Source organism: Aptenodytes patagonicus, chromosome 1 (genome assembly GCF_965638725.1).
Source record: "Aptenodytes patagonicus chromosome 1, bAptPat1.pri.cur, whole genome shotgun sequence".
NCBI classification, from domain to species: domain Eukaryota; kingdom Metazoa; phylum Chordata; class Aves; order Sphenisciformes; family Spheniscidae; genus Aptenodytes; species Aptenodytes patagonicus.
The window spans coordinates 152,269,498-152,297,350 of record NC_134949.1 but is presented as its reverse complement, the minus strand read 5'-3'; the positions used below and the strand labels follow the sequence as shown (position 1 = coordinate 152,297,350).

Below are 27,853 nucleotides of genomic sequence, written 5' to 3'. Positions count from 1 at the left end.
CTTGCTCTTGGAGGACTACCACGTCTCCAATAGGCTCAACTTGGATTGTACGTTGTAGATATGAAACTTCAACACCCTTTTTACACCTGGAAAGTCCTGAATCCACTTCTTAATTTTAGACAAGATACTGGCTCGTTTGGATGTTAAGTATTATATTTTTAAAGAAATGCAAGCCAAGAGCTGCTGTTGAAGACCTTTCTTCAATCAAGATTCTTGGAAAACTTCAGCTTTAATGTCAGTTTGGAAACACTTTACTAGGGTCGGGAAACTACCATAAAGTTTGATTTACTATTAGGTAGTGTCTAAATTATTTCAGGTTCATTTAGTGCTCTGTTTAATATTCCATAAATTTAAAGGAGTACTTTACAATGACATCTCTTTTTCCTCATAAGTCTTTCACTCTACTACACAAAAAGAAAGAAAGGAAGCATTTTGCTCAAACCCTATAGGTATGTTTAGGAGTTCATCAATCTCAAATTTTTAAACACCATGTAAACACTTTCCATCATATGAAGCAATATAAATGCAAATAGTGGGTTTAAATAACAGCATGAAAAGCTGTCTCTGTAGTTAGTCTTGCATTATTTTACAGCAAAATTACTATTCAAGTACATTATCCCACAAAATAGACCTCCCCTTAAAATTATAATAAAATGGAAATTATTTTTGGTGGAAATTGTAAACTAGACCCCAGCTACCTGATTCTCACCTGATCCGCCCTGGTGCAAGCATCTATGGTTATGCAAGGGGCAACCTACCTCGTAGCAGTTTTCATCTTCTTTGCTTACGTATAAATGGCTTTCCAACATGTAGAACAGTACGTGATCAGGCCCTAAGTGTTATCTGTACTTAAAGCAAAATTCATTGACCACATTATGCCTTGGATATTTTAAAAATAATTTAAAACTGCAAGCACAACAAAAATGATAGTGTTGAGTGCTCTCCCTGAGTCTAAAAGTTGATACTTCTCTCACTACCATTGTAATATGTTTATATTAATTAATAAGCACAAAAAAATGAAAGAGACAATTATGTTATATCAGCCTAGTAGATGAACCCAGGGTAGCCAGCAGAACTGGGAAGATGGAAAGATCTTGAAAAAAAAGGAAAGTATGAAGAATAAAAAAAATTAGGAAGTTGCATCTTAGTATCACTGTCTACCAAGTAAGAATAGAGTTTGACAATTAATCTTGGTATACTTGAACGGACGAAGAAAAGGAAACGAATGCGTGGTCATCCCTTCCCCTGTATTTTACATTGTCTATGGTTTCTTACAATCTCTGGGCTCTACTGTGGATTGCATGTACAATCCTTACTACCATCTCTGGATTTGCACCATTCATACTTGTGCAAAGTGGCTGTAGAACAAAATTAGTAGACACACGACTCTCCCACTGCACACTGATTGTCCCCATTGTAAGCGCTACAGGACAAGAGTTCTTCCCACAAGAACTGTGCTCATCACCCTTGACAGATATTTTTCAAAACTTGGCACCTACTCATCACACTCATGTTTCAGAAATATCCCACCATTCAAAACAGCACCGAAAAAAGTATCCGGGAAAGATGAAGATGCACAGAGGAATACTGGCAGCTTTGCTATTCTCATATTTCCCGATTTAAACTGAGTGATAATTCTGCCACAGCAGCCAAGATATTCATTCTCAGAATAAAATCCCACTTGTGAGAACGGTTGCTACAATTAACAATTCTTTAAAAGCACTAAGTAGATGTAAGTGGCCTGAGCCTCTATTCTCAGCAATGCCTGGTGGGAAGCTGCCGCCTTGGCCTGACAGCGGGGGTTTGAGCCAGGAATCTCCAGAGCTAAAAAAACATGCAGGAACTGCCTGACAAGAAGGGCCTTTTTATAAAGGGTTATGCATTATTTTTGTTCAAAGGAAGCTCTTCTCGCATGTCTGACAGCCACAGGGGGTTGAAGCTTGAATAAGCTTCTGTGATAGTTACCCTCCTGATTGATACCCTGGGGCTGAACTTTTGGTCCCACCAAACTGAAAACGTGAATTGCCACAGCTTGAACTAAGAAGCAATATTTTTAGCAGGGACCTGTAACAAATCATAACCTCTGTGGATTGGCCCAGAAGGAGCAATGTCCAAAACACATGTTCACCGGCTGATTATGCCAGTAGCCTCTTCACAAGAGTGAACAACAAGTGAGAACAGGATTGCCTTAGAGCTGTCTCATGCTGATTTAGTTGTAAATTAGGCTGTACCTGAGCCTTATTTAAAAGAAACAATTTATGTAGCAAAACTGAAAGTGCACGGAGAGCTACAAATGAAGCCTGAATCTGCCAATGCAAACAGGAGAAACAGAATTGATCCGTAACAATGATGATCAATTTTCAAGGGAAAACATTTTTACAGGCCACCTATTCTTCTCTGACAGTTTTTCCACAAACAGAGGACTTTAATTTAGGCACCGATACCATGGGCAGAATAAATATTTTATGAAAAATGAAGATTCAGTTCTTCCTTTAGCCTAGAGCTTGTTCTTATATATGAACCAGTGTATCAAGGTTTTCAAGAGAGAGTTTTCAATCCAAAACTGGTGCGTGTACGAAAATTTGTTTACACAAAAAAAGGAGCATCCTATGTTCATCTCCAGTAACTGTGGTTTATTGGGAAAAGGCTGGAAAAGTTCAGCGAGGAATACTATTTACAGTGCATTATCTGAAATAAAATACGATGCAAAAGCAGTCAAAAGAAGAGACGGCTATGTGTGAAATTTTCTTTGTAGTCAGCTGCTGATCCACAGATGAGTCATTTGCAAAGGCTCTCTCAGGTTTCATCTCATCACCAGCTCTGAATCTTCTGAAACCATTTCCAGAGATTCAGTTTAGTCAGACGTGCCTCAGTCATCATCCCACCTTCGGCAGTGCTACACGGGAGAATACAGGGCAGAGTTTTCCTCTCCCCACTGCTTTTCTTTGTCACCTCTGCAATGTGAGGACACTGGCTGTTCTGTTTGCATGCTACAAGGGCTCTTCTTTCTCTAAGTCCAGGAGCTATTGGGCTCGTTGGCTTTAACACATGGGTGGAGCTGGACAGAAAGCCATAACCGGAGCAGTGAAGCCAACAGGCAGCTTGGCGGCGGCGGCAGCTGGTGGAGCCCTCCTCAACACAGCAAGCCTCAGTGGCAGCGTATCAGGAACAACTCAAAGAAAAGTGCCTAAAAGCTTGGTGTTTAAGAGGCGTGTACATAGCAGCAGCAGCAACATGGAGGTGGCTGTGCCATTTTCGGCTTTTCAAACCCGTAACCTCCGATGCAGGACAATGCAAATGCATGCATTAGAAAGCAGAGTTACTGAGCATGAACAGTGGCTGCTTTGCAAAGCAATTACCGAATAAAACACAAACATACCCACATCTGTGGATTTTGTGGCCTAGAACATTTTTGTTATTAAAGCTCTCCTGCTCTACAATCAAATAAGACTAGGAAAGCATGAAAAGCCCTTTTGCTACTGTAAGAGGAGTGTTTATAACCAAGCCTGCTAGCTTGCACGCCAGACTTCAGTTCTCTGACATGTAAAAAATGAACTACAATACCAGTGTCCATCCTGGTTCTACTGGGTTCCAGGGTCTAAAATGCTCCCGAGTGAAAATAATGTGGCATTTTCCCTCATTCTCCTCTTGTTCCCTTTGCCGGAGAGACAGACACTGCCTCAGCAGCACTCCCAGTCTCGCGTACCGTAAGAGCAATGCTCAAACTCAGGGCCTGAACGCCAGGCAATATGTTGTGCTGCCTCTGCTCTGCTAGTGCTGCCTCCCGACACAAACAAGTGATTTCCACAGCACCGCAGCCCCTCCTGCCTGAGCACTGTCAGCTGGACCTGATACAGCACAGAGTTGTTCTGTCACTATACCCACTAGTTACAGCATCTGATGTGGACAATAAATGGGCTAATGTTTATTTATTTATTTGGTTTGGTTTGGTTTTTGGTTGTTTTTTTTTCTAGTGCCCTGAGCTAGCACTCTAAATCAATGACAGCGAGCTCATGCACATGGTTCGTATACAAGCAAATTCAATTACTAAAACAAAACAGCAACACAAATAAACTCAAAATGGTAGTCTTAGAGACAAACTAAAAATAATGCCTTCTTCCAGTTTTATATCTCAACCATTTTCAATCTTCTTTCCAGCACAGCGTACATTTTGACAGTCATCAAATAATGGCAATAGCTGCAAAGGGGGCTGCCTGTTTTTAGGCACTCTCCCATTCTTTAAAAATGTTGCTCAGCCCCAAATCACGTGAGATTTGAAATATTTCCCAGGATTAGAAACCTTCCCTTTCTGAATGGAAATACACTCCATGGAAGCCTGAAGCCTCAACAAAATGAAGATGACAGTAATGTCATTGAACTCGCACAAGGTAGTCTTCACCTGTGGCTTTGAGCCTCCCTTACTGTGCAGTATGCCCTCCAGTTTGTGAGCCTCTCCCAGGACATCCAGCCCCTGAGTCCCAACTCTAAAGCAAGAAGCAAGCAAACGCCAAGCAGCCGCTATTTCCATCAGATTCAATGATCTTCAAGAGCCACCAAAGAACAGGTTGGAAGTTAATGCCTCTTTACTGCCCCAGAAGAGGTCAGAGCCAAGGCTGCAGAGCTTTCAGGTACTGTCTTCCACGGCAAGTATGTAAAAAAAGTCTGGCATGACCACCTGTCCTGCTACATCCATGGATGCCTGTACAGTATGGTACACGGTGGGCATAATCCAGAACCATGGCAACCATTTTCCTTCTTCAGGGCTACGGTGTCTGGACGCCCTGGTAAACTTTGTCCAAAGTAGATCTGCTAGATGGATTTCCCCTGTGCTGCTCATCCCGAAGGCAATAGGACCTCTTACCTGCTCTGAGCAATTCCCTCTGCTTTGCATTTGCCAGTGTTTTTCAAATCAGAAATTCAGATCTGACATCCTACATTCACTGAATCTGCATTTTCTGTCTATGCTTTGTTTCAAAGGAAGATTTCTGATCAACTCTACCTAATGTCCCTGTCTTTTCCTGTTGTATGCTGGCACTGCTTCTCTGAAGGCACTGAAGCCAGTGACTGCAACGAAGCTCAGTTGACTTCACCAGCTGAGGCCTGGAGACAAAATGTTTTCCGCAGAGAATGGGACCGTACCTCATTATTTATCCTAGATCATTTGAACAGCAAATATTCACAGTCAGTATGAGTATATGCGTTTCTACAAAGCATACAGAGTTCCCTTTCACAGCTGGGACTACAAGGGACAAAGCAACACGCTCTTCTTTCAGCTCTGGTGTGCTGAATTTGTAGCCTAATTTCCTTCATGCATGGTTGATATTAAACCAGCAGAAAAGTCAGAAAAGTCCACGATATTTGCTTCGGATGGTCCGGAAAGAAAAGGTCAAAAGTGAGAAAAAAAAGGGTTGGTATATGGTATGATCAGATCTGGGATATAAAAATGACATGATCTGGGTATGAAAACCCCTCATTTTCATTAGTTAAGGTTCGTATGCTTCTTTTGACAATATAGACCAATTGATCTCAAGATAGAAGAACAGTCAGGCATGGGGTGCTATTGGGGCCATTAACAAGACTTGTACTGAATTATGTAAATCATTTAAATGGATGAGATTCACCAGATGGTTTCCATTGGGAGAACTGAACCTTAGTGCATACATCTGCATTACCTGCTTGCAGCTAAAATCTTCTCCATTGCTTTCAATTCTGATACTCTTTTTTTTCCCCATCTGCTTTTTTTATTATTGTAACTATTTATTTTTCCAGGAAAGGGAATTCATTCTTCCTGCTAGCTTAGTCCTAAGCAGTGCTGCCAACTGTGATGAGAATTTGGTTTCATAATATAGTGGACAAAAATGAGTTTATTGGTTCAAAAATTATTTCACAGATATGAGTGTCAATAATTATGTGTAGTTCTGCATTACATTTGCCATAGCAGACAGAATCATTAGGATCAAAAACACAGCTTGAAATTACTTTTATGATACTGGTATTTAATAAACAGGCAGTAGTTTTGTCACTATGAACTCTTCTAATTTATAGCCGATAGAAAAAACAGTCTTACTCAACAGAACTGAATGAAAAAGCCTCACTGGGAGCATTTAAGCCAAAAAGGTGTTCTGTTCAAACTGACATGGCTTGCTAACATCATATAGTGTTGAATACTTTGAATTTTTCTTCCAAAGGGGAAAAGAAAAGGGTATTCATTGGATGAAGTAATGCTCCAGGCAAGGAAATAGGCTGGAGCATAATCAGCACAGACCATGCCAATACTGTGCTTCAGAAATCAATCTGAAAGTTTCTCTAGGAATCATAATTTTCTGCTGGTCTTAAACAGCAGCAGATGACAATGCCACACACAGCGGTTCAGCTAAGCTGGCCAATTAATTAGCATGGCAGAACTAATCCCTTATCTGTTCTCTTCCATTCTAAATGTGTCTGCTCTAAGTGAAGTGAGAAAAAGTATGCTCAGATCCTGGATTCCCTTACGTAGGTACTTAAACAAAATCACAATTAAATTATATTTGATTTAAACAAATAAATGCCTTTGTAGATCTGGGCCTTTATTTTCAAGCTAGCTGCACTCCCATTGTTATCTTCTTTTTACAGTTACTTGTTATACAGATCATGCTCACTTCAATTTCTGTATGCCTAAATATATTCTTCTAGGTAGGTTCTTGAATATAAAAATGCCAAAGTTTGCCCACAAAAAGGAGATGTGGTTGGTGATGTTTTTATGCATGATTTTTTTGTTTATTTCACACAGTTAGTTTTTGTAATAAAAGAAAAGAGAGGCTATATATAGACTAAAGAATCCTACCCGGTTGCCTTCAAACTTTGAGCGATCGTTGTTTGCCTTTGCTGTTTTTTCTGCAAGTTTCTTCTGCCTTTGAGGGCCTTTTCCGAAGAAAATGTAGTTGACAAAGGCGTATTCAAGTAAGGCCAAGAAGACAAATACAAAGCAGCCCATAAGATACATGTCAATGGCTTTAACATACGGAATTTTAGGCAAAGTCTCTCGCAGATGAGTGTTGATTGTTGTCATAGTCAGCACAGTTGTAATTCCTACACAAAGAAAAAAAAGAGCACATACCTTACAACTCTAAGCAGATCATGCTTCAATTTTATTTTCCTTTTTGGCAAATTTGCCTTGTCAGTGTGAAGAAGCTTAAAAATTTGTGAAAGGTATCTCTCAGGTGACATCACTGCAAATGAAAGTAAAATTAAAGCTTGATGCATTATGATTCTGTTACAACATTCCCTTCATATGATCAGGGGGAACAGCTAACAAGGAGACCTGGCACCACTGCTGGGAGTTAACAACAGCTTCATGGAAGCCAGTGTAGCCGTACCGAGGATCTCTTCCACGAAGACCAAACTGATCTGTGACAGGAAGGCAAATAGCCTGCCAAGCATTAAAAGGTGTGCTCTTACAGCACTGTGCTGCTCAACACAATGGCTAGAAGTTTTTAAAAAGTAACAAAACTAATTAGAGGACTGGACAGATAAAACCATGCGTACATATTAAGGCAGAGCGTTCGTATAGATGGTGAAAGATTCCTCTCATGCAGTTTTAAATTTCTAAGAGTTAAGCAGTTGGTTGAAGTTAGTCCTGTAGGGCCCTCTGTAGCAGATGGAGAGAGACAGGCACTGTTCTAGAGCAGTTCATCCCATCTATTTTAGACACCTGTTTCAGGAAAGGACTATATAGAAGAGGGATTTGAGATGACTGGTTTAGAGCAGTAGTCTAATTTTTACATAGAAAGAAGTGAGATGAGCACCGAAAGGCAGACAGGTATGTGCATTTGTGGAAAGAAAAAGCCAAGGAGGGAGAGCAGCATTTTTATAGTGATCGACTGGACACTAATGAAGTACCTAGAAAATCTATAAGGTATGTCAAACCCTCATTTATTTACCTAAGGATGGATATAGCACCTGAAAATATATTCCAGAACACTGTTTTGAAAAGCTGGTAAGAAAAGCAAATTTATTGTAAGTCTGCCTGAATTCACAATAAACTGCAGGGTCTGTATCTCTGCTGGAAATTTCATGGGAATCACAAATCACAGGTGGCTGAAAACACTGATTTGTGGAATAAGACTACATTGGTAAAAGAGGCAAGCCATTCTAATAGGTCCCCTCCGTTACTATTTTCTGATTCCATAATTACACCACTAGCTTGTAAGTAGTCACTAAAACGCAGGCAGAACAAAAATAAAGAACAAAAGAAAATTGCTGCCGTGTTATAAAGCGCAGCTTCTTTTACCTGAAGAGACAGAAATAAAGACAATATAACTCAAAATCAAGCTGTTGGTGTAAACAGTGTCACTCCAGGGAACTGTAGTAGTAGCCTACGAGGTTCTGTATCAAATATTTTGTATATTTAGAAGGTCAGCGTCATGTGGTTTTCAGTGCTTTTCCTCTAAACTGTGAAACAAGCGTGTGTTGATGTCAGATGTTTCACGGCTTGAAATACAGCGGAGACACCCACAGCACAAGCTTATTTAAAAATTGTACTGGGTATAACTCACCCAGTTCTGCAGTAGAAGGAGGAGTATGGCTGACACACTACTTTTACCTAAAGAAACTTTGACAAAGTCTCTAGAAAACCTCCATGCCAGCACAAGGAACAGGGGTGAGAAGGGTGGAGGACTGTAGCAAACACTATCATACATTTGCAGCCCAAGAGATTTCTCTAGCCTGAATTAGCTTCTTTCCTTGTAGCTGCTTCCCGTAAGGGATTCAAAGAATTAGCTAAGATCCAATTGATTCTTGTATCAGAAATCTCACAGATTCCTTTTAACACACCCTTGGCATCTCACTATCATCCCACAGATGCTTACCAATGCCTAGGTCACAAGGGACGTACAAGCCTGCCCAGTGGGGGTTATAATGTCCACATTTTTGGTGCCTGTTCCCAGGCTGTAATCTAGATTCCAGAGGCAAGTCCGTAGACACCACATGGGGAGAGTTTGGTGGCTCTCTCGGTGATCCAGAAGATTAAGCACACTGAATAGAAAGGTGGCTAACGCTAACCAAAAGGAAATACGTCCCCTGGGAGATCCTGACACCCTGCAGGCAAATGCCCTTCTGAAGATCGATAATTTATTTTAAAGCACAGCTGGAGGAGAAGCAGCTGACACTCACCTATCATATAAAAACAGGCTAATCTTGTGATTATAGCCCTTCCCAAGAGTGAGAACTCTTGAGATTATTTTTCTCCTCACTCAAAGGACTGAATTTAGGAACTTCTAGGGCTAACTAGCAAAAGCTCAGTTTTGAACAGAATTGATGGTTTTGAACGTTTCTCTTGAGATCAGCCCTATATCAGCCTCTATCTGCAGTGTCTTTAGCACATAGTCTCTGGAATGAGCTGGCCTTTGCTCCATGCCTGTGTTTCTCTGTTGAGGGAACTATTTGGTTCAGCGCAGGCTGGAGCACAGACGGCGTGTGTGGCGAGGGACCAGGGACAGGAGCAAAACATGGAAGTGAATGAACTAGAATCAGGCTCTTTCAGAGAACACAGGCTTCTTCCAGGGGTAGAGTAAAAGCTTGTCTCTATGTCTCTAAGGACTGCACAGGGAATTCTTCCTCTAACAAACAGCTAAGGCAGCAGGCCTTATCCTCCTGTGAACTGAGCTTTTCAGAGCCAGTTACCTATGTCCAAAGTTGCGATACTGCCTTTAAACTTTGATACCATTTTGTATCAGCTTCAGACTCATAAGAGTGGCTATACAAAGGAACATAGGATTAGACCCATGGTACTGAACTTTATTATACAAACATCACAGACATAATCACCAAGGCACCAATTGTTTTCGCAGAAGAACCTATTAGATGGATTTTCGTCCTCTGAAAAGGACTTTCCACCAATTGGAAATAGAACATCTGGACTCCTGAGCTTGCCTTGAATGTACTCTCCGGCTTTTATTCTAATATTTGTGTTATCACAGTATGGTACTTGATGAACTTGTGCTACACAGAAATAGGCCACATGAGACAGTCCTGTTCCTTAAACAAGGAAAAACTGTGTGAACTCATTATAGAAGGGCGTGGAATGTCACTGGGTTTGGTAACTTCTGTCTATCCATCTGTTCTCTGCAGTCCTGGCTGGCATGTAAAAATCTAGATGCTGACTGATGTGTTTGAAGTGCTCCCCTCACTCGGTCATAATGTCTCCAGGGTGGACCTTTGGTATCCAGAAGTTCATTTATATATACATCAGAGCTGTTTGGACTCTATGTCCCACCTCCCATTAAGCTACTACTTAGCTGCAACCTGCTGAACATGCACTAGCTGCTGAGTGGTAATGCCAGATTGTGTCAGGCCCATATGCACCAGCTAATCCACAGTATCTGTAGAATTACTGTACAGTAACTGCAGTTAATCTACAATATCTTCAATTATCCAAGTTCAGATGCTAGGATGTAATATTACATTGCATAAAGGTATACATGTAGCTGCCCAGCCTGCTTTGGTATGTGGGATCTTGGGAGGTTCAGAGAAGGGGAATCTCATGGGCATGGGTTGGAGTCACAGTTTGCTGTGGTATACATCAGAAAAATAAGGGAACTAGGGAATATGTGTCTGTTTTAAGAAGAGAAGAGAGCACACTAGGAAGTTATACAGCATAGGCTTACTGTCAAGTTTTGGGAAGGAAGGTATGTGCTATTGGGAAGCACAGGGTTGAAGACAGGATTTGGGATGAGATGAGAGGCAGCAGTAGTCATAAGGATTATTTATGGATCCATTTAATATTCCTTGTCTCTAGCTATCCCTGAGTATGCTTCTGTAACAGATGAAATATTTCCTGTGAGATATTTTGAAGCCACCTTCGCTTATCTAAACAATACTTTGATCTGAAAAGGTCTTGGACTGGGATCACCAATCTGTGTCAAATCCATGTTTTTCTGCCATGAGGTAAACGGCACTTTAAGCTGTCATAAAAATGCACTTAGCATACCACGCATTCTGAGGGTGAGCCGGGATGTCACGGTCCGTAGCTGACATGCCCCTGCGCTCTGAATGAGCACATGGTTCTTGAGGTCTGTTCCTGCCACTGTCAGTTAAAGCACCCAGGACCTCAGGAGCAGGCTTGGAGCCACACTTGTCTTCCCACACTGAGCTGGACTAAAAGCCCATGCTCAAGCCCTTGGAGTATGATTCTGGAGCTGGTCCCCTTGCTGAAGCTACTGACAACAACAGTAACTTTGATGAGAACAAGGCTGGGACCTGTATGAGCAGCTCACGTCAGAGATTTAGTGGTAGCTACTTTCTTGCGTGCAGGGGAAACCTTATCACTTTTGAGGCAATACTGAATGACATGATTTTGACGTAAATGATTTTGGAATATCAAAACACTGACATCACGTTGCAGTCTTTAACAACCTCCGAAGGCTACATTCAGTCTGACATTTTAATGTCCCACTCATTCTTAGCACATACCAAGGGCAACTCTTGCTGCTGATGCATCATAATTGATCCAGAATGACACCCATGATAAAATGGTAATCAGAATGGAGGGCATGTAGGTTTGAAGAATAAAGTATCCAATATTTCTCTTCAACCTGAAGCTCAGTGAGAGTCTTGGATAGGCACCTGAGGAAAGGGAGGGGAAAACAGCGTTATTTATACTGAGGAAAAGACACTTGCAGAGAGTTGTCTTCAGTTTCCGTAGAAACTAAAGCATGCACATTTTATGGGGTAGTATGACATCTGCAGAACAGTAGGGAAAATGCCTTCACTGTATTACTGGTTGGTATTAAAAGAAATCTTGCAGTGAATATAGTGATATCCAAGCAATTTGTATTTGGGAAGAAAAGAGAGAGTGAATTATTCTAGATTATTGAACAGATGGGTGAGCACCAGTTAGTTTTAAAAAACAGATGCTTAGGTCTCCAAGTAAAATGCTTATTCAAATACATAGTTTTATGTATAGTATTTATATTGAGAGGATTAGTAATGTGCATAGTTTTGTATTTACATGGAAGAGCTGTTCATGAGATGGCATTTCTTAATTACATCTGAACTATGAGAAACATGCTACCTGTGGTGTCAAAAATAAATTGTAATGAATCCCAGTGAGGAAAAGCCTTCAGACCAGATCCAAAGGCCTCTAACATCAATTAGAGCTGGACAGAATTTTTCTTCCAAAAATATTTTAAGCAAAAAAAAAGATTTTATATGTACGTGTATATATATACAGTATATTTATAGAAGTCATGAATTGTTACAATTGGAGCAAAAAATAATGAAAAAAAAAATAACCTCAATGTCAATGTTTCAAACAAAGCATTTTATTATTTAACTTCAAACTGGTGTATTTCAAAATTGGTGTTAATCTTACTGAATATATTTTATGTATTTAGAAATCTCAAACAGTTAAAAAAATTGTGACTTCTTTCACCAAATGCAGACAGGATTAAAACTGAGTACAGCTGTACAAGAAAAAGGTAGTCATTTGCACAGCATTAGCTCCATGATTTCAGTGTTTGCATTACTAGTCTTAGATATGTTACTTCTAATAGCTCATCTAAAATCTCTAGTTACAGTCAACATCCTAAAAAACATTTCTGAACATACTGAGGGCCCAACTAGATATTAGATCACATGCCTCCCATTCTAATGCAAGTATGTGCAAGATATGAAAGATTACATCTAGAAACAAAAAATTACAGACTTCCCTTTAAATTATGTTCATATGTTCGCATATGAGCATAAGAAATTACATTTGCCCATATACACAAGAATGATGGATTTCCTGAGAGAGAAAGCAAAAGAAGGAATAGAAAACCGCAGATTTCTCTTCATCATGTTCCTGATAGTTAGGTATACTTTGAGTCATATGACAGAAAAAATGCTACACTGTTTCCAGGCAGCAGAAGCATCCAGGGAGTATCAAACTTTATGCAACTATCCTTAACTGTTTCAGCAAACAATCTCAGAAGAACCATCACTGGAAAAAGAAGTATCTGGTAGATTTATTTGGTTGCTGTGATTACTTCAATTAGTAGTAATTTTTTCCACGATGAAATGCCTTCTAGTTTCACCAATAGAGGAATATTGGTAGAGTCAGAAGAATTTATTTCATCATGAAAATCAGACCAAGGTTTTCTGCTGTCTAAAGCAGTCAATATAATTTTCAGCAAAGAATCATTTAGACTTTAGCTTGCTTAACATCTTCATTTTCCAATGAACAATGTTTCACCTCAAAAGACAAATTCTCTCTTTGAAACCATGCCTGCTTTTTTGCTAACAAAGCTTAACTTTTTCATTGAGCTTCTTATGAAAGGGTTTCCATGGCCTTGTGTCTGCAGACTATGTAAATAAAACAGGAGCATACCCTGCCATCATGAAATACATTAAAAATGTAGCAGACCTGATCACCCTTCTGCAATAAGAGTATTGCATCAGACAGAAATCTTTATAAAGCTCTGTTGAGGAAAATTATTTCATATAATACACCACCCACGTAAAGGATTGTCTATAAATCTCTTCCTTTCCAAAAGTCCTGTCCAGGTTTGGGTGTCTGTGGAATATCATTGATAGAGGTGATGACTGGAAAATCTCCCATAAAATACTGATTCTTTGATAAATAGTCTGAAGGATTCAATCAAGAAGGTTCAGTGGAACTGAATCACTGAATCAAAGCCTCTTCTTGGGCTGCTCCAGCGCCAAGGACCCTGGACGCACTGGGGAACCTCAGAGAAAGAAGAAAGAGAGCACTTTGCTATTGATAAAGCAGGGAAAATGGTGTGGATGGAGGAGGCATGTGTCAACAGTGGAGAGAAGTAAGGTGTCACGTATTTCAGTAATGTTCAGTAACGAAATCCTGAACCGAGAAACAGTGTAACAGAGCAAAGTTTAAACATTTATCTTGAATGCTTCACCTGTGACCATCATCCATTACCTCATCACCATCTCCATCTAATGAGATAAGGTAATTACTGAAACTAGTGGGACCTGGCCTTAGAGGTGGACTCTCCAGACAGATTGCCTCAAGGCCAGAGACGTCAACATAAAGTTGTTTCAAACACCAGGTTCTTTGTCCTGAAGCTAGAAGATAGAACTCTAAGAACCACACCTAGGGCCAGGGCTGTCAGTGCTGTCTGTCTTCCTGCTCTAGAGTTGGAGCTGGACTGCAACAGAGAGATTCAGTTGTGAATCTGAAGGTACACTGTTCCTTTTGAGATGCCCTATGACATCTCAGACACCAGCACACAGCTGGTGGATATGACATAGCCCCTACATCTTTTTGATCAGCAGCTGGAGACTAAGGCTGCCCTATGCCATCTCAAATAGCAGTTGATAAAGCGACTCACTTGAACTGCATACACATGAGCTAGGTGTTTAAGCTCCAATTACATTTACAGGAGAGTCAGTTCATCTACTCAATCTAGTAAATGAAACCTAGAGAATTATCCATCTTCTCCTAAAATAGACTCCTATTGGTGGACTGAATTTGTCTCCAGACTCCACAGACCGTATTGAGTAGATTCCCATCAACTAAGACACCTAGTTCATATATAGACACTGAAATTATATTCACCTTACATTAGAGCAAGATGAATCCCAGCCCTGCAAGTCTCAGGATAGGTTTTGAAGGTCTGTGGTTCCTGGGCAATCTAACCAAAAGTCTTGCTGGCATCACGGCTGCTTCCTGGAGTTGACACATTGCTCGGTTTCATAGAGGTAAATAGAATGTCATCCTGTTTTGTTGTGATTTTCCAAGCTCAAATTTTATTGGGAGGTCTGGATCTCGGGAAATTTCAGAATAATTTGGTCTTTGTATAGTTCAGGTTGAAACTGAAACATGAATTGGTAGCCTTGTTTTTTCATACTATGCAGACAGAGTTCTCCTTTAGGTAGCTCTCCCTGAGATGACAAAAGTTTGTATTACTTTCACCTGTATTGCTTTTATGCCTTCACAGATGATCTATTGGCCCTGCCTCCAGCCTGCCATCTCTGCTCTATTTCACCCCCAGCAAAGAGACCACAGGAATCTGTGGAAAAAAAGAATTAAAAGAAGGAACATTCCTTATTTCCCCTACTTACTTCCCCCTCTTTGTCTGGATGGCCAAAGTTCAGTGAAAAAGATGGGTCCTAACCTGCATAGAACAAAGATTGTAAGCCCAGATCTTTATTTATCTAAGAAGGAACCATCTTGTATAATTTATTTAATAAAAATAGTTTTCTTGGTGAGCTCAACAATTACACTGTTACTTGCCTGATTATGCTTGGATAACGATTCTTCAATTAAGGCTCAGTACATTTAAAGATTAATTACCAGGAAATTGTAGTTGTTAACATTCCATCAAAATTTGTTTTTTGCCTAAAGAACAGTGTTGCTCTTCAGGGACCAGATTTGTTACCCTTTCTCCCATCTCATATAACATGTTCATGTTTATGAGCTAATTTAAATAGTACAGGAATAATAGAATTTGGCCTGAAGTATTTAAATCTAACAATAGTATTGAGAATGCACGCATGAAAACAAATACTTAATCAATAACTGAGCTCAAAATATTCCTCTTTCATATATTTGGGGACTTAGTAAAAAGTAATTACTTGTTTCTGTTTCAATTTCATTAAAAGCTAGCAAGCTGAAATATCTAGCTCCAAGGCTAAATTAGTCTCTTGCTGTTTTATCCAAGTATGAACCAAGATAACAGAGTTGGTCAGTTACAGAATTCTTATTTTAATCTGTTCTTCTGGGAAGGTTCTTCGGCTAATTGGAAATGTACTTTACAGATTGATCTTTCAGAATACAGCACATAATTAATTTTCAAATCTTTTAAGATTACCCTCCTCTTACCAACTTGTTGCTAATCTCACTCTGACTGCTATGCATCTTGAAGCTTTTAGGTGGTGTTTTACATATCCCCATTCCTGTTCAGTTTTTTAGCATTTCTGGATAACAAACATTTAGGAGGTGGATTCAGCTCACAGGTCTAGGCACTAAATTTCAGGTGTTTGCATGCAGATATTTACACATGGATGACACATAAGCTCTCAGTGTAAACCACGGAGATCTAGACTTACAGCCAGCTGATTCTAAGGGTGTGATTTAATTGCCTATACAGAGGTGTCTAATGCTATTTGAGATGCCTTAGGCTACTGAAGAGTAGAACTTAATACTAGTTAAGTAATTAATACTGAAGCACTAGATTGGTACATAGGACACAAGACTATAAGACTCCGGAACAGCAGCCTAACTGCTAAGCAGGATGCTCTACAGCATCTTGAGGCACCAGATACCTATGTTTAGGCAACTGAATAGTGTCCTAAGAGCTATTCACTTGACAGAATAGAGGTGTTCAAGCGCTGAATAGCTCTTTAGGCTCCACTGACAGCACTGATTTGATATCATTTGACTATGAGCTTAATTCAGCTACTGACACATAGGTATCCAGTGCCATTTTAGATATCTTATGGTAGGCTGTATGGCCTTCAGCTGGTGTTAGAAGGATAGTCAAACCAGATTTTTCTTCTTCACAGCAATTTAAATACTCCTTTCTCTTCTTTCCGTCATGGATAAAGAGAACAGGCTATTCCCCATGTCTTTGCCGATGCCTTCTAGACACTTGAAGACTTTATTTCCCATCAAGTGTTCTTTTTTAAAGTACACAATCATACCTGGCTCTCCAGCTATCTCATGTATTCCATTTTCTAGACTTCCTACTTGCTAATTTTCCCTAGACCCTCTTCTATTGCTCCACGACTGTCTTGAAGAGTACTACCCATGACCACAAATACGCAGCTCAGGCCTTAGCAATGCAAGTCAGACTCCTTGTAGGATTTGGGTTTTTTTGGGTTTTTTTTCCCCAAAAAAAGATGTAATTGGTTCATGTTCAGTCTGAGATCAATAGCAGCCCCTGGATTTCTACACACAGAACTCTGGCCTAACCTGGTATTCCCTGTCCTGAATTTGGATAGGAATAATTAGGTGTATAAATGTTGTATTTTGCACTTGTCCATACTGACTTTTATACTTCTTTTCAGACCAATTTTGCTGATTTGGCAAGATCATTTTTAACTCCAATGCTATGCTTCAACATGCATATAGTTCCTTCAGTATTCTTGCAGCCCCGCACAGCTTTATGTCATTATCTATGGGGTTTTTCTCATGCTTACCGCTGCTTCTCAGTAGTAACTATGGGAACAGATTTTTCCATTTGCATAAGTTACACAAGATTATACAGCACTGTTCCTCACGGAGGATAGGAGAAATAACTACTCCAAAAGCTGTTTATGACATGACTCTGAAGTCTTCTTTTAGTTTTATACAATCAAAGCACACTAGTACTGAAATCTCTGAAATGTTCACTGAGATACGGCTCTCAAAGAACTAATATCTTCCCTTGAGACGTCAATAACCTCAAAGCCAAAAAAAAAAAGCACGCCTTACTTATTTTCCACAAAAAGGTAGAAACTGGCCCTAATTCCTAGGACGATAAAAAAGTAGGGTCTTGAGAAGAAATTTGAAAAGTGTGTGCTGACTTTATCCGTCAGATTCACTAGCATGCTTTGGATTTACAATTAAATATGTGGTTTTCAGAAACAAATGTGATGTTTCCCCTGCATGGAAATACTTGTCACAAAATTTCGTAATTAATCAAGCATTTTCATAATGTCCTGTACCAAAATAATAGTAAATGCAGTATCATGTCTTCATCAGTGACACACATTATATGCTTCAGAAAATGGTACAAGAAACATGGAGTAGTCTGTTCTCTGTGACTGTCTCATCCTACTCCCTAATGTCTTAAACCCTGAAGTACGAGACTTTTTTACTCCTTCCACAAGTTTTTTTGGAAAGAACTGTTATGATTCTGAATATTTGGTCAGTCATATAAATGTCTACTCCTAGTTTTCATTCTCTCTCATATTTGCCTCACAGCTCTTTGGATTTCTCTTTTTCCTGAATTTAACAAATCTTTCTCATCTCTGAATTACTAAATCATGTCTTTACTGAAGCATTTCATACGGAACTAAAAGGTGGCTTTGGACTGTCATAAAAACTTCCCGAATAAGTTCTCTGTATTCTCACTGTTGTCCAAAGAGCCATTCCACAAAAGTATGTCCAGTCTTGTGGAGGAGCAGGTAAGCCCTGGCTGCCAAAGGTGACACTGGCTGCAGAATGGAGGGATATAGGATTAGAGTATTGATTTCTCTTTAAAAAAACCCCCACCCTTCCATTCACAATGATAAACAAGAACAGCAGCAGTTGGCAAACCCCCTCATATTAATTTCAATCCCAGCAATATTTACATTTTGTTCTGAAATACAACTTGCATTTCTGTGTACTTTGAAACAGATGCTGTGTCCAAAGAGTGGGTGAAGTGATGCTTACAAACATAATAGAGCTGTGCTTCATTTGTTCTAGTACGCTGGGACAGACGGAACAGCACACTCCTGTGGTCTGAAGAGTACTGAAAATCTGGAGGTCTCAAATAGCAGCCCCACACTTGCTGACGGCTTTCTGTGTTGCTTTGGTCTTGTCACACATAACAACATTTTCCTATGCTGGTGTCTAACATTAAAAATGTAAATCAACATTGTGCTTTGTCACCTGAAGGCATCTCATGATGTGAGTTACCAGTAACTTTTATTACATCTTCAAGGAAACAAGAAGAAAACCCAGGGATTTAATTTTAGCATCTTAACAATGATGACAAAAGCCCTGGCTATGTATACAGTACTATATACCCATCAGTGCAAATAAAGATATAAAAGACATTACATTCACTATACAACAACAAAAAAAATATGCACTGAAAAGTTGCAGGGAGGTGTTCATAAAAACGGTAGCATTTTGACCTAGTATGCCAAAATACACTTATGTATGATCAGTAACCCTGTAGGCTACATTTAAACTGATGATTCAGAGGTGAATGACTTCATATTTGTTTAGACCATAGATATTTAGGTGGCTGGTTAAGTATCACACATACACACACAAGAAAAAGAAAGATAAACAAGAAATGCTATTTCATGGACTCCTGCCTCCAGGCTTTATCAAGTAAGTAATTTCTTTAGCCAAACACACAACACAGACTATATATAATTATGATTAATAATGATTAATTATGATTAATAAAACAGCAATTGTCATACACAAGGAAATTAGACACTAAATGGGCAAATGACAATACTTGCCTGTGGCAAAGACAACATTCTTTGACACCAGTCTATATTCCACAATGGAGAACTGAGGAAGCTCAATCCTCTCCACGCCAGTGACCGCATTATCTCCACCTCTCCAGTAGAACTCTATGTCGTCAGTTGTGTAGCCATCTGCAGGCAAAGCAGGAGACTAAGTCAGAAATACCAGCAGACTCAAATGTAGCTTCAAACACAGTTTGTCATTTGAGATAATGAAAAAATCAGAACAGCTGGAGTGGTGTATGGTATTTTGTTCTGTATGCCTGTGGGAAGGTCTCCCAAAGAGCTGCGCCATTACAGTTTGCACAGGAATTTGAGGCAAAATACTGTTTTCTTTTTTTTGTTTGTTTTGGTATCACTGTCATAAAATTCACACGAGGATTAATGGCCCCAGCAAGACAGAAAATGCTACCCAATAATCTGCAAAATTGCAGATTAGCATGCTTTAAGACATCATACAGATTTAGCACTGAAACCAAGTGTGTATTTACACTGATAAGCACCAGAAGAAGGTGGATTATTCAGTGAATACAGACAAACATAATTGGGGCAGATCTTTTCAAGTCACACTAAATAGTATGAGTTGCACCATTTCCATTAGCTTCTGTAGTGGAAGACTGCAGTTGAATATAGCATATATACTAGTAATTTCGGTATATGGTCCACAATCTCCAGCCAGTAGCAGAAATGGAGCAGGAACTCTTGCAGCGCAAATATACATCTGAATATTGCAATCCTAGGATATGACTAGGTGGAATAGAGAATCTGGTTCTGTTTGGAACACAACTGCAAATCATAAATGGGGCCAATCTGAAAGCCCAAGGGGGTCCTGCGGCAAGACCATCCATAAAGCATACTGAAAGAAAATGGTATCACAGTGTTTGCTCTCTTGAAAATGAATCTGATTAAAATATGAACATTCATTCTCTTGTGTTGAAGATAAACATCCAGTCACTGCCTCTGCCAAGTCAGCCTGGAACAATAAATTACTTCATTCTGTCCTAAACCCATTTTTCTAGAGTGTATCCATCCACCTAGAAATGGATGACCCCTTATATTTTTTAAAAAAGTCAAAGAAACAAACAAAAAATCCAAAGGGTGATAATTACATATTGCCGAGGCGAGCAGCTCCGGTGCCGGCAGGATCCACAGCGGAGTGCTCTAGCATGGTGCACAGGGGGGTTTCCTGAACCGGGGGAACCTGAGGGGGAGCCGAGAGAGCCGCCAGGAGCCTGTAGCTCCCGCCACAGCGGCTGACGGGACCTGGGTGGGGCCAGGAGCAACGGCAGCCAAGCCCCACACACACATAAAAGAAGCCCTTAGGAAGTGCTGGCGACCAGGAGCGCCGCCAGCAGGGCGGGCAAACAGGGCGTGGCGTGTCAGCAAGGGCGTGGCATGTCAGCAAGGGCGTGGCGCGGCAGCAAGGGTGTGGCGTGGCAGTTTGCACAGCAGTTTGCGCGGAAGGGCGTGCAGGAAGGGCACTGAAGCTCTGCCAGCTCAACCAGGGCGCAATGGTATCCACCCGACAGAAAGCCATGGCCTCTCTAAGCTCTGCGCCCACCACGACTGACGCAGCTGCCCAGGCAGAGCTGCGATGGGAACATGCTGCCAGCCAGGTGTCAGGCTGCAGGGTGAGCCCTGCTCTTACACCAGCACCGGAGGGCAGCAGTGAGCACACCTGTGGGAGCTGCGCCCAGGGAGAGGAGCTCCTCCACTTAGTGACAGAGCTCGGGGAGGAGGGGAGTGGGCTGAGGAGAGCGAGCGAGAGAGAGAGTACTGGAATCGCACCCTGCCTTCCCTGAGACAGGCCCAGCAGGCAGACAGGACGCATGATACGGAGGACTCCCTGTACTCTCTCCGCCTGGCTGAACACAGTGACTTAAGGGATAGGGGGCAACGGCGACAAGTTCCTGCCCAGCGCAGCATGTGCGTCTCCTCTGTGACTACCCCACCTTCCCAGGTGCCCTTGCATAATGGGTATGAGGCTCTGCAAGTGGAACCGAACAATAACGAGGACGATGGTTCATCTAGCTTGGAGGGGTCGCCGAGGTTAAGTCAGCCTACACCCTGTGTCAAAACTGCTTCCATAAAGACAAAAAGATGGGTCAATGTCATAGGAGACTCCCTTCTGAAGGGAACAGAAGGCCCAATATGCAGAACGGACCCACTTCTTAGGGAAGTCTGCTGCCTCCCTGAGGCCTGGGTAAAAGATGTGAAGAGAAAGCTTCCTACCCTGGTACGGCCCTCAGATTACTATCCATTATTGATTTTTCAGGTAGGCAGCGATGAAGTTGCAACAAGAAGTCCGAGGGCAATCAAGAGAGATTTCAGGGCCTTGGGACGACTAGTTAAGTGATCAGGAGCACAAGTATTTTCTCCTCTATCCTTCCAGTTGCAGGGAATGATGAGGGAAGAAACAGGAAGAGCCAGCAGATCAATATCTGCCTCCAAGCCTGGTGTCACTGGCAGAATTTGGGGGTTTTTGATCATGGGTCAGTCTACATGACACCAGGCCTGCTGGTGACAGAGGGGGTACACCTGTCTCAAAGGGGGAAAAGGATCTTTGCACAGGAGTTAGCAGGGCTCATTGAAAGAGCTTTAAACTAGATTTGAAGGGGGAAAGGGATAAAATGAGGCTCGCTAGAGATAAGCCTGCGGGCAGCACGCCAATGTTTGAGGGATGGTGTGCTAGCAAGGTCCTTTGGTCTGCCGTCTCAGTGGAGGTACGGGATGGAGATCCATGCGGCAGCAAAGACGCAAGGGTTATGGATGTGTTAGAAACCACGGAAGCGCCAGAGAATGGTCACGTAGGAATTAGGGCTTCTCCCCCCAAAAAGGTGGTGGGATCAATAGCCCAACTGAAGTGCATCTACACCAATGCACGCAGCATGGGCAACAAACAGGGGGAGCTGGAAGCCATTGTGCAGCAGGAAAACTATGATGTAGTTGCCATCACGGAAACATGGTGAGATGACTCGCACAACTGGAGTGCTGCAATGGATGGCTATAAAATCTTCGGAAGGGATAGGCAAGGAAGGAGAGACAGTGGGGTAGCCCTGTACGTTAGGGAGTGTTTTGATTGTCTAGAGCTTAATGATGGTGACGATAGGGTTGAGTGTTTATGGGTAAGAATCAGGGGGAAGGCCAACAAGGCAGATATCATGGTGGGAATCTGTTACAGACTACCCAACCAGGATGAAGAGGCAGACAAAATATTCTATAAGCAGCTGGGAGAAGTCTCACAATCGCTAGTCGTTGTTCTCGTGGGGGACTTCAACTTACCAGATGTCTGCTGGACAATACAATACAACAGAGAGGAAACAATCTAGAAGGTTCCTGGAGTGTGTGGAAGATAACTTCCTGACACAGCTGGTGAGGGAGCCAACTAGGGAAGGCGCCCCGCTGGACCTGTTGTTTGTGAACAGAGAAGGACTTGTGGGTGATGTGACGGTTGGAGGCTGTCTTGGGCACAGCAATCACAAAATGATAAGAGTTTTCGATTCTTGGAGAAGTAAGGAGGGGGGTCAGCAGAACTGCTACCTTGGGCTTCCGGAGGGCAAACTTTGGCCTGTTTGGGAGACTGGTTGACAGAGTCCCTCAGGAGGCAGTTCTGAGGGGCAAAGGATTCCAGGAAGGCTGGACATTCTTCAAGAAGGAAATCTTAAAGGCGCAGGAGCAGGCCGTCCCCATGTGCCAAAAGACGAGCCAGCAGGGAAGAAGACTGGCCTGGCTGAACAGAGAGCTTTGGCTGGAACTCAGGAAAAAAAGGAGATTTATGACCTTTGGAAAAAGGGGCAGGCAACTCAGGAGGACTACAAGGATGTCGTGAGGTTATACAGGGAGAAAATAAGAAGGGCCAAAGCCCAACTAGAACTTAATCTGGCTACTGCCATAAAAGACAATAAAAAAAGTTTCTATAACTACATTAGCAACAAAAGGAGGGCTAAGGAGAATCTCCATCCTTTATTGGATGCGGGGGGAAACATTGTCACCGAGGATGAGGAAAAGGCTGAGGTACTTAATGCCTTCTTTGCCTCAGTCTTTAATAGTAAGACCAGTTGTTCTCTGGGTACCCAGCCCCTGAGCTTGAAGACAGGGACGGGGAGCAGAATGATGCCCCCATAATCCAAGGGGAAATGGTTAGCAACTTGCTACACCACTGAGACACACACAAGTCTATGGGGCTGGATGGGATCCACCCAAGGGTACTGAGGGAGCTGGCAGAAGTGCTCACCAAGCTACTTTCCATCATTTATCAGCAGTCCTGGCTAACCATGGAGGTCCCAGTTGGCTGGAGGTTAGCAAATGTGATGCCCATCTACAAGAAGGGCCGGAAGGAGGATCCAGGGAACTACAGGCCTGTCAGTCTAACCTCGGGGCCCGGGAAGGTTATGGAGCAGATCATCCTGAATGCCATCACATGGCATGTAACAACCAGGTGATCAGGCCCAGTCAGCATGGATTTATGAAAGGCAGATCCTGCCTGACTAACCTCATCTCCTCCTATTTCAAGGTGACCTGCTTAGTGGATGAGGGAAAGGCTGTGGATGTTGTCTACCTAGACTTTAGTAAAGCCCTTGACACTGTTTCCCACAGCATTCTCCTGGAGAAACTGGCTGGTCATGGCTTGAACGGGCGTAGTCTTTGCTGGGTAAAAAACTGGCTGGATGGCCGGGCCCAAGGAGTTGTGGTGAATGGAGTTCAATCCAGTTGGCGGCCAGTCACAAGTGGTGTTCCCCAGGGCTCAGTACTGGGACCAGTTCTGCTTAATATCTTGACCAATGATCTGGACGAGGGGATCGAGTGCACCCTCAGTAAGTTTGCAGATGACACCAAGATGGGCGGGAGTGTTGATCTGCTCGAGGGTAGGAAGGCCCTACAGAGGGACCTGGACAGGCTGGATCAATGCGCCGAGGCCAACTGTATGAGATTCAACAAGGCCAAGTGCCGGGTCCTGCACTTGGGTCACAACAACCCCATGCAGCGCTACAGGCTTGGGGAAGAGTGGGGTTTTGGTTGACAGCCACCTGAACATGAGCCGGCAGTGTGCCCAGGCGACCAAGAAGGCCAATGGCATCCTGGCCTGTATCAGAAATAGTGTGGCCAGCAGGAGTAGGGAAGTGATCGTGCCCCTGTACTCGGCACTGGTGAGGCCGCACCTCGAATACTGTGTTCAGTTTTGGGCCCCTCACTACAAGAAGGACATCGAGGTGCTGGAGCGTGTCCAGAGAAGGGCAACGAGGCTGGTGAGGGGTCTGGAGAACAAGTCTTCTGAGGAGGGGCTGAGGGAACTGGGGTTGTTTAGCCTGGAGAAAAGGGGGCTGAGGGGAGACCTCATTGCTCTCTACAACTCCCTGAAAGGAGGTTGTAGCGAGGTGGGTGTCGGTCTCTTCTCCCAAGTAACAAGCGATAGGACGAGAGGAAATGGCCTCAAGTTGTGCCAGGGGAGGTTTAGATTGGATATTAGGAAAAATGTCTTCACTGAAAGGATTGTCAAGCATTGGACCAGGCTGCCCAGGGAAGTGGTTGAGTCACCATCCCTGGAAGTATTTAAAAGACGTGTAGATGTGGTGCTTAGGGACATGATTTGATGGTGGACTGGCAGTGCTAGGTTAATGGTGGACTTGATGATCTTCAGGGTCTTTTCCAACCTAAACGATTCTATGATTCTATGATCCTATGATTCACATAGTGTTGGTAGACACCAGTGTAAATATTACACAGTTCTATGAAAGGAAAACTGCCCCGCATCTGAACTAGGTTTTACATGCATTTTCTCATGTACGTACAGCTTTCTATTTCCAGAGTACAGTTTTGTTCATCTAATGGGTATCTTCTCAAGTCCATCATACAAGCTGCAGTGGTTGTGATTCTGAAATACAAACATCAAATAGAATTACTGTACAGCCAGTAATCCAGGTTTTGTTGTTGTTATTTATTTTTCAAAGTGAGAACTCTCTGAAGAATAGCTTACAATAATTGAGAATCTGGTCCATAGTTTTACATGGAGCAGCAGCTTAATACAACAGCGGTTACACTGACTGCAAAGGAACAACTTACTGTGACTTATCCTTATGCAACCAGTCCCTCTGGGGTTCAATGGACCTATCCGCGTATGCAAATATTACACAAACATTTGCTGAGATTCAAAAATATGACTTTATATCAGAAAATGTGAAGTGAAAAAAGTCTGCTACAAATGTCAAAATGATTAGAGCTGTGTGAATAACTGATTCCTTGGTTTTGCGGCAGCTCTAGAAAAAAACTGAAATGTTGAAACAATGTCCTAAGTTCAGCAAAAGGCTTAATTTCAAAGTTGAGTATATTTCTCTTGTTTCCAAAAGTAAATTAAAGAGGATTTTGTAATGAAGCACCATACTGAATTTTAAATTTTCTCCCCAAATAACAATATATTTTTGCTTCTCTATTTCCAATGCAGGCAATTTAGCACACTAAGGATTAATTTGCAAAACATTTCACTATTGATGAATCTGCATTTTTTATCAAGCTCTTGCATATCAGGAGTGTCAAGAAAACACATGCACAACCAAAACAATTGTATTAACAGCTTCACACAGCATTGGTACTTTATTTTTAAATTAATGGATTTATATATTTGTACTAACTTTTATACAGATCATATGCTTTTAGATTAATCATATGCTCATGATTAATCTTCAGCGTATTTCAGTGTTTTGCTGAATCACAGCCTTCATCAAGAGTATGTACATTATTATGCATAATTTTCTTTATAATGGCTTCATATAAATTTCACATTTAAATTCTCTTCTGGGCCTGACTAGGTCCAGTCCTTACTGATCTTTTTCTGATATAAAGAAGAGATGGACCTTGTACACAGTTCCTAAACAAATAATATTCTGGTCATAATTTATGCTAATAATAGAAGAGGGGAAATGCCTTAAATGTACCTCTAAAAGCTGGAACCCTCAATGTTAAGGTATTGTCCATGTGTTTTCTCCATTTTGAAACTTTCTCTTTAATCCCTTAACGTTCTGAAATTACAGTCTTCTAATCTGGTAAACTACTTCAAAATTCAGGGGCAACATTTCAATAGGAGAAAAGTAGTTAGGTGCCTTTCTTCAACTCTTTCACACTAAAGGAAACCCGCTGTTACTATTATGAATGCCCTATCCAATCTCCCAAAAAAGGAACAAAAGAAAGCTTATACTTAACATATAGGTTATTTCAGACGGTTAACCACATAATATCCAAAGGAAGGGATTAAGACCATTACAACGATCTCATAGGACAACAGAGGCCACCCTTCTCTGACTGAGAAGGTGCTCTTGGAAGAAAATATTAGAATTTCTTTGCACAGGGAGAGGCAGTTGTATGAGCACAAAGGCAATGGATGAGCTAGGAGAGGAAAAAGCTCAAGGATCTGTCACTCAGCATATCTTCTCACTTGTGTTCCTACCAGTAGCCAGTGAGAAAGGCACACAGCTGATCTTTGTCATTCCCAGCCTTATCTATGCCATGATCATGTCTTTGCCACTGCTGTTCACTCTGGGTGTCCTCTGAATACCCTTATGTTAGTCCCACAGGCTTTCAGGTACCAAGCATTGTGTAAGAGGAGGATACTTAGGTCAACCTTCTTCCAGCTGCCTGCTGGGAGATGCTCTGGTTCCTCTGTTAACACACGTCCCAGCGGGCAGGAATAGTTTACAAACAGCCATTCCTCAGCTGCTCTGCAGTTTAGGGGGACGTCTTCTCTGCAGTCAACATTTGCAGTGCCCTTCTGGACCCTCAAGCACGGTGCTAGACACAGGGCTATTAATTATGGAGATGAATGTCTCCTCAATATGATGACTACTAGCAGCTCTAGCTAAGCATATAAAACTAGGACCTTTCACCTCTAAGCCTAGAGTCTTAGAGGAGAAAACTTACATCTTAAATCTGTGATCATTGATGAACATTTTAAATTACAAGGTCTTAGCATTGATCAGCTTTACAAAGCCATACAGATTGTGCAATCAAATGATGTTGCTCCTGAGTCAACTGGTAACTGTGCTCAAAGTAAAACAAGCAGGCGCACTTGGGCATTGCTGCTATGAGGTTTCTATCCCATGCTTCAGTACGTTCACCTACGCTAACCTAGGGCTCATGTAAGATCCTGCAGCACAATCCACATGAGCTAAGTTGATACAAGAGGGAGTGTGGTACCAGGACCTTAACTATCATGTTGTATAACTAGCTTTAAATGCCAGCCATACAGAAAACATGCACTTACAAATTATTAATTTGACAGAATTATTGAAAGTTATGCAGCTGGCAAACTTGTATTCAACTTACTAATTGCCTTATGACTTTTTAAGGAATGTATTTTTATTTTGGCCTGTTCACATACCATAGTGGTTCTGTGTTCCAAGTTCCAGTATGAGAAACTGCACATTCTGGCTCAAGTAACTTTTTACACTACAGCAAAATGTATGTTTTTAATTTCATAAATATCTACTACAAAAGAAGATACTGCTAGATATAGATAGAAACAGATTTATGCCATTTACTCAAGGTAAGTTGAGTGCTCAGAGGTCCCTCCTGAATGAACGTTCAAGCAACCAAATTTAACTTGCACAAATGCTCACCAAAAGCAAATGTTAATTGCTCAGGCTTGTGCACGCTCCTGAGAAGAGCAGGTTTATTTTTTATGGGATGGGATGCTGGT

At 41.7% G+C, this 27,853-nt stretch overlaps 1 protein-coding gene across 2 annotated transcripts in view; it reads right to left on the bottom strand.

Moving 5' to 3' along the window:
- GABRB3 (gamma-aminobutyric acid type A receptor subunit beta3) overlaps window positions 1-27,853 on the bottom strand; it is a 153,644-nt gene that overhangs the window by 8,133 nt on the left and 117,658 nt on the right. For both annotated transcript variants that reach the window (XM_076358934.1, XM_076358923.1), the window contains 4 exons: window positions 24,957-25,039; window positions 19,162-19,299; window positions 11,449-11,601; window positions 6,824-7,068 (listed from right to left, as the gene is read on the bottom strand). In XM_076358934.1, the coding sequence (XP_076215049.1) occupies window positions 6,824-7,068; window positions 11,449-11,601; window positions 19,162-19,299; window positions 24,957-25,039 (619 nt within the window). The remainder of the gene's footprint in view (window positions 1-6,823; window positions 7,069-11,448; window positions 11,602-19,161; window positions 19,300-24,956; window positions 25,040-27,853) is intronic.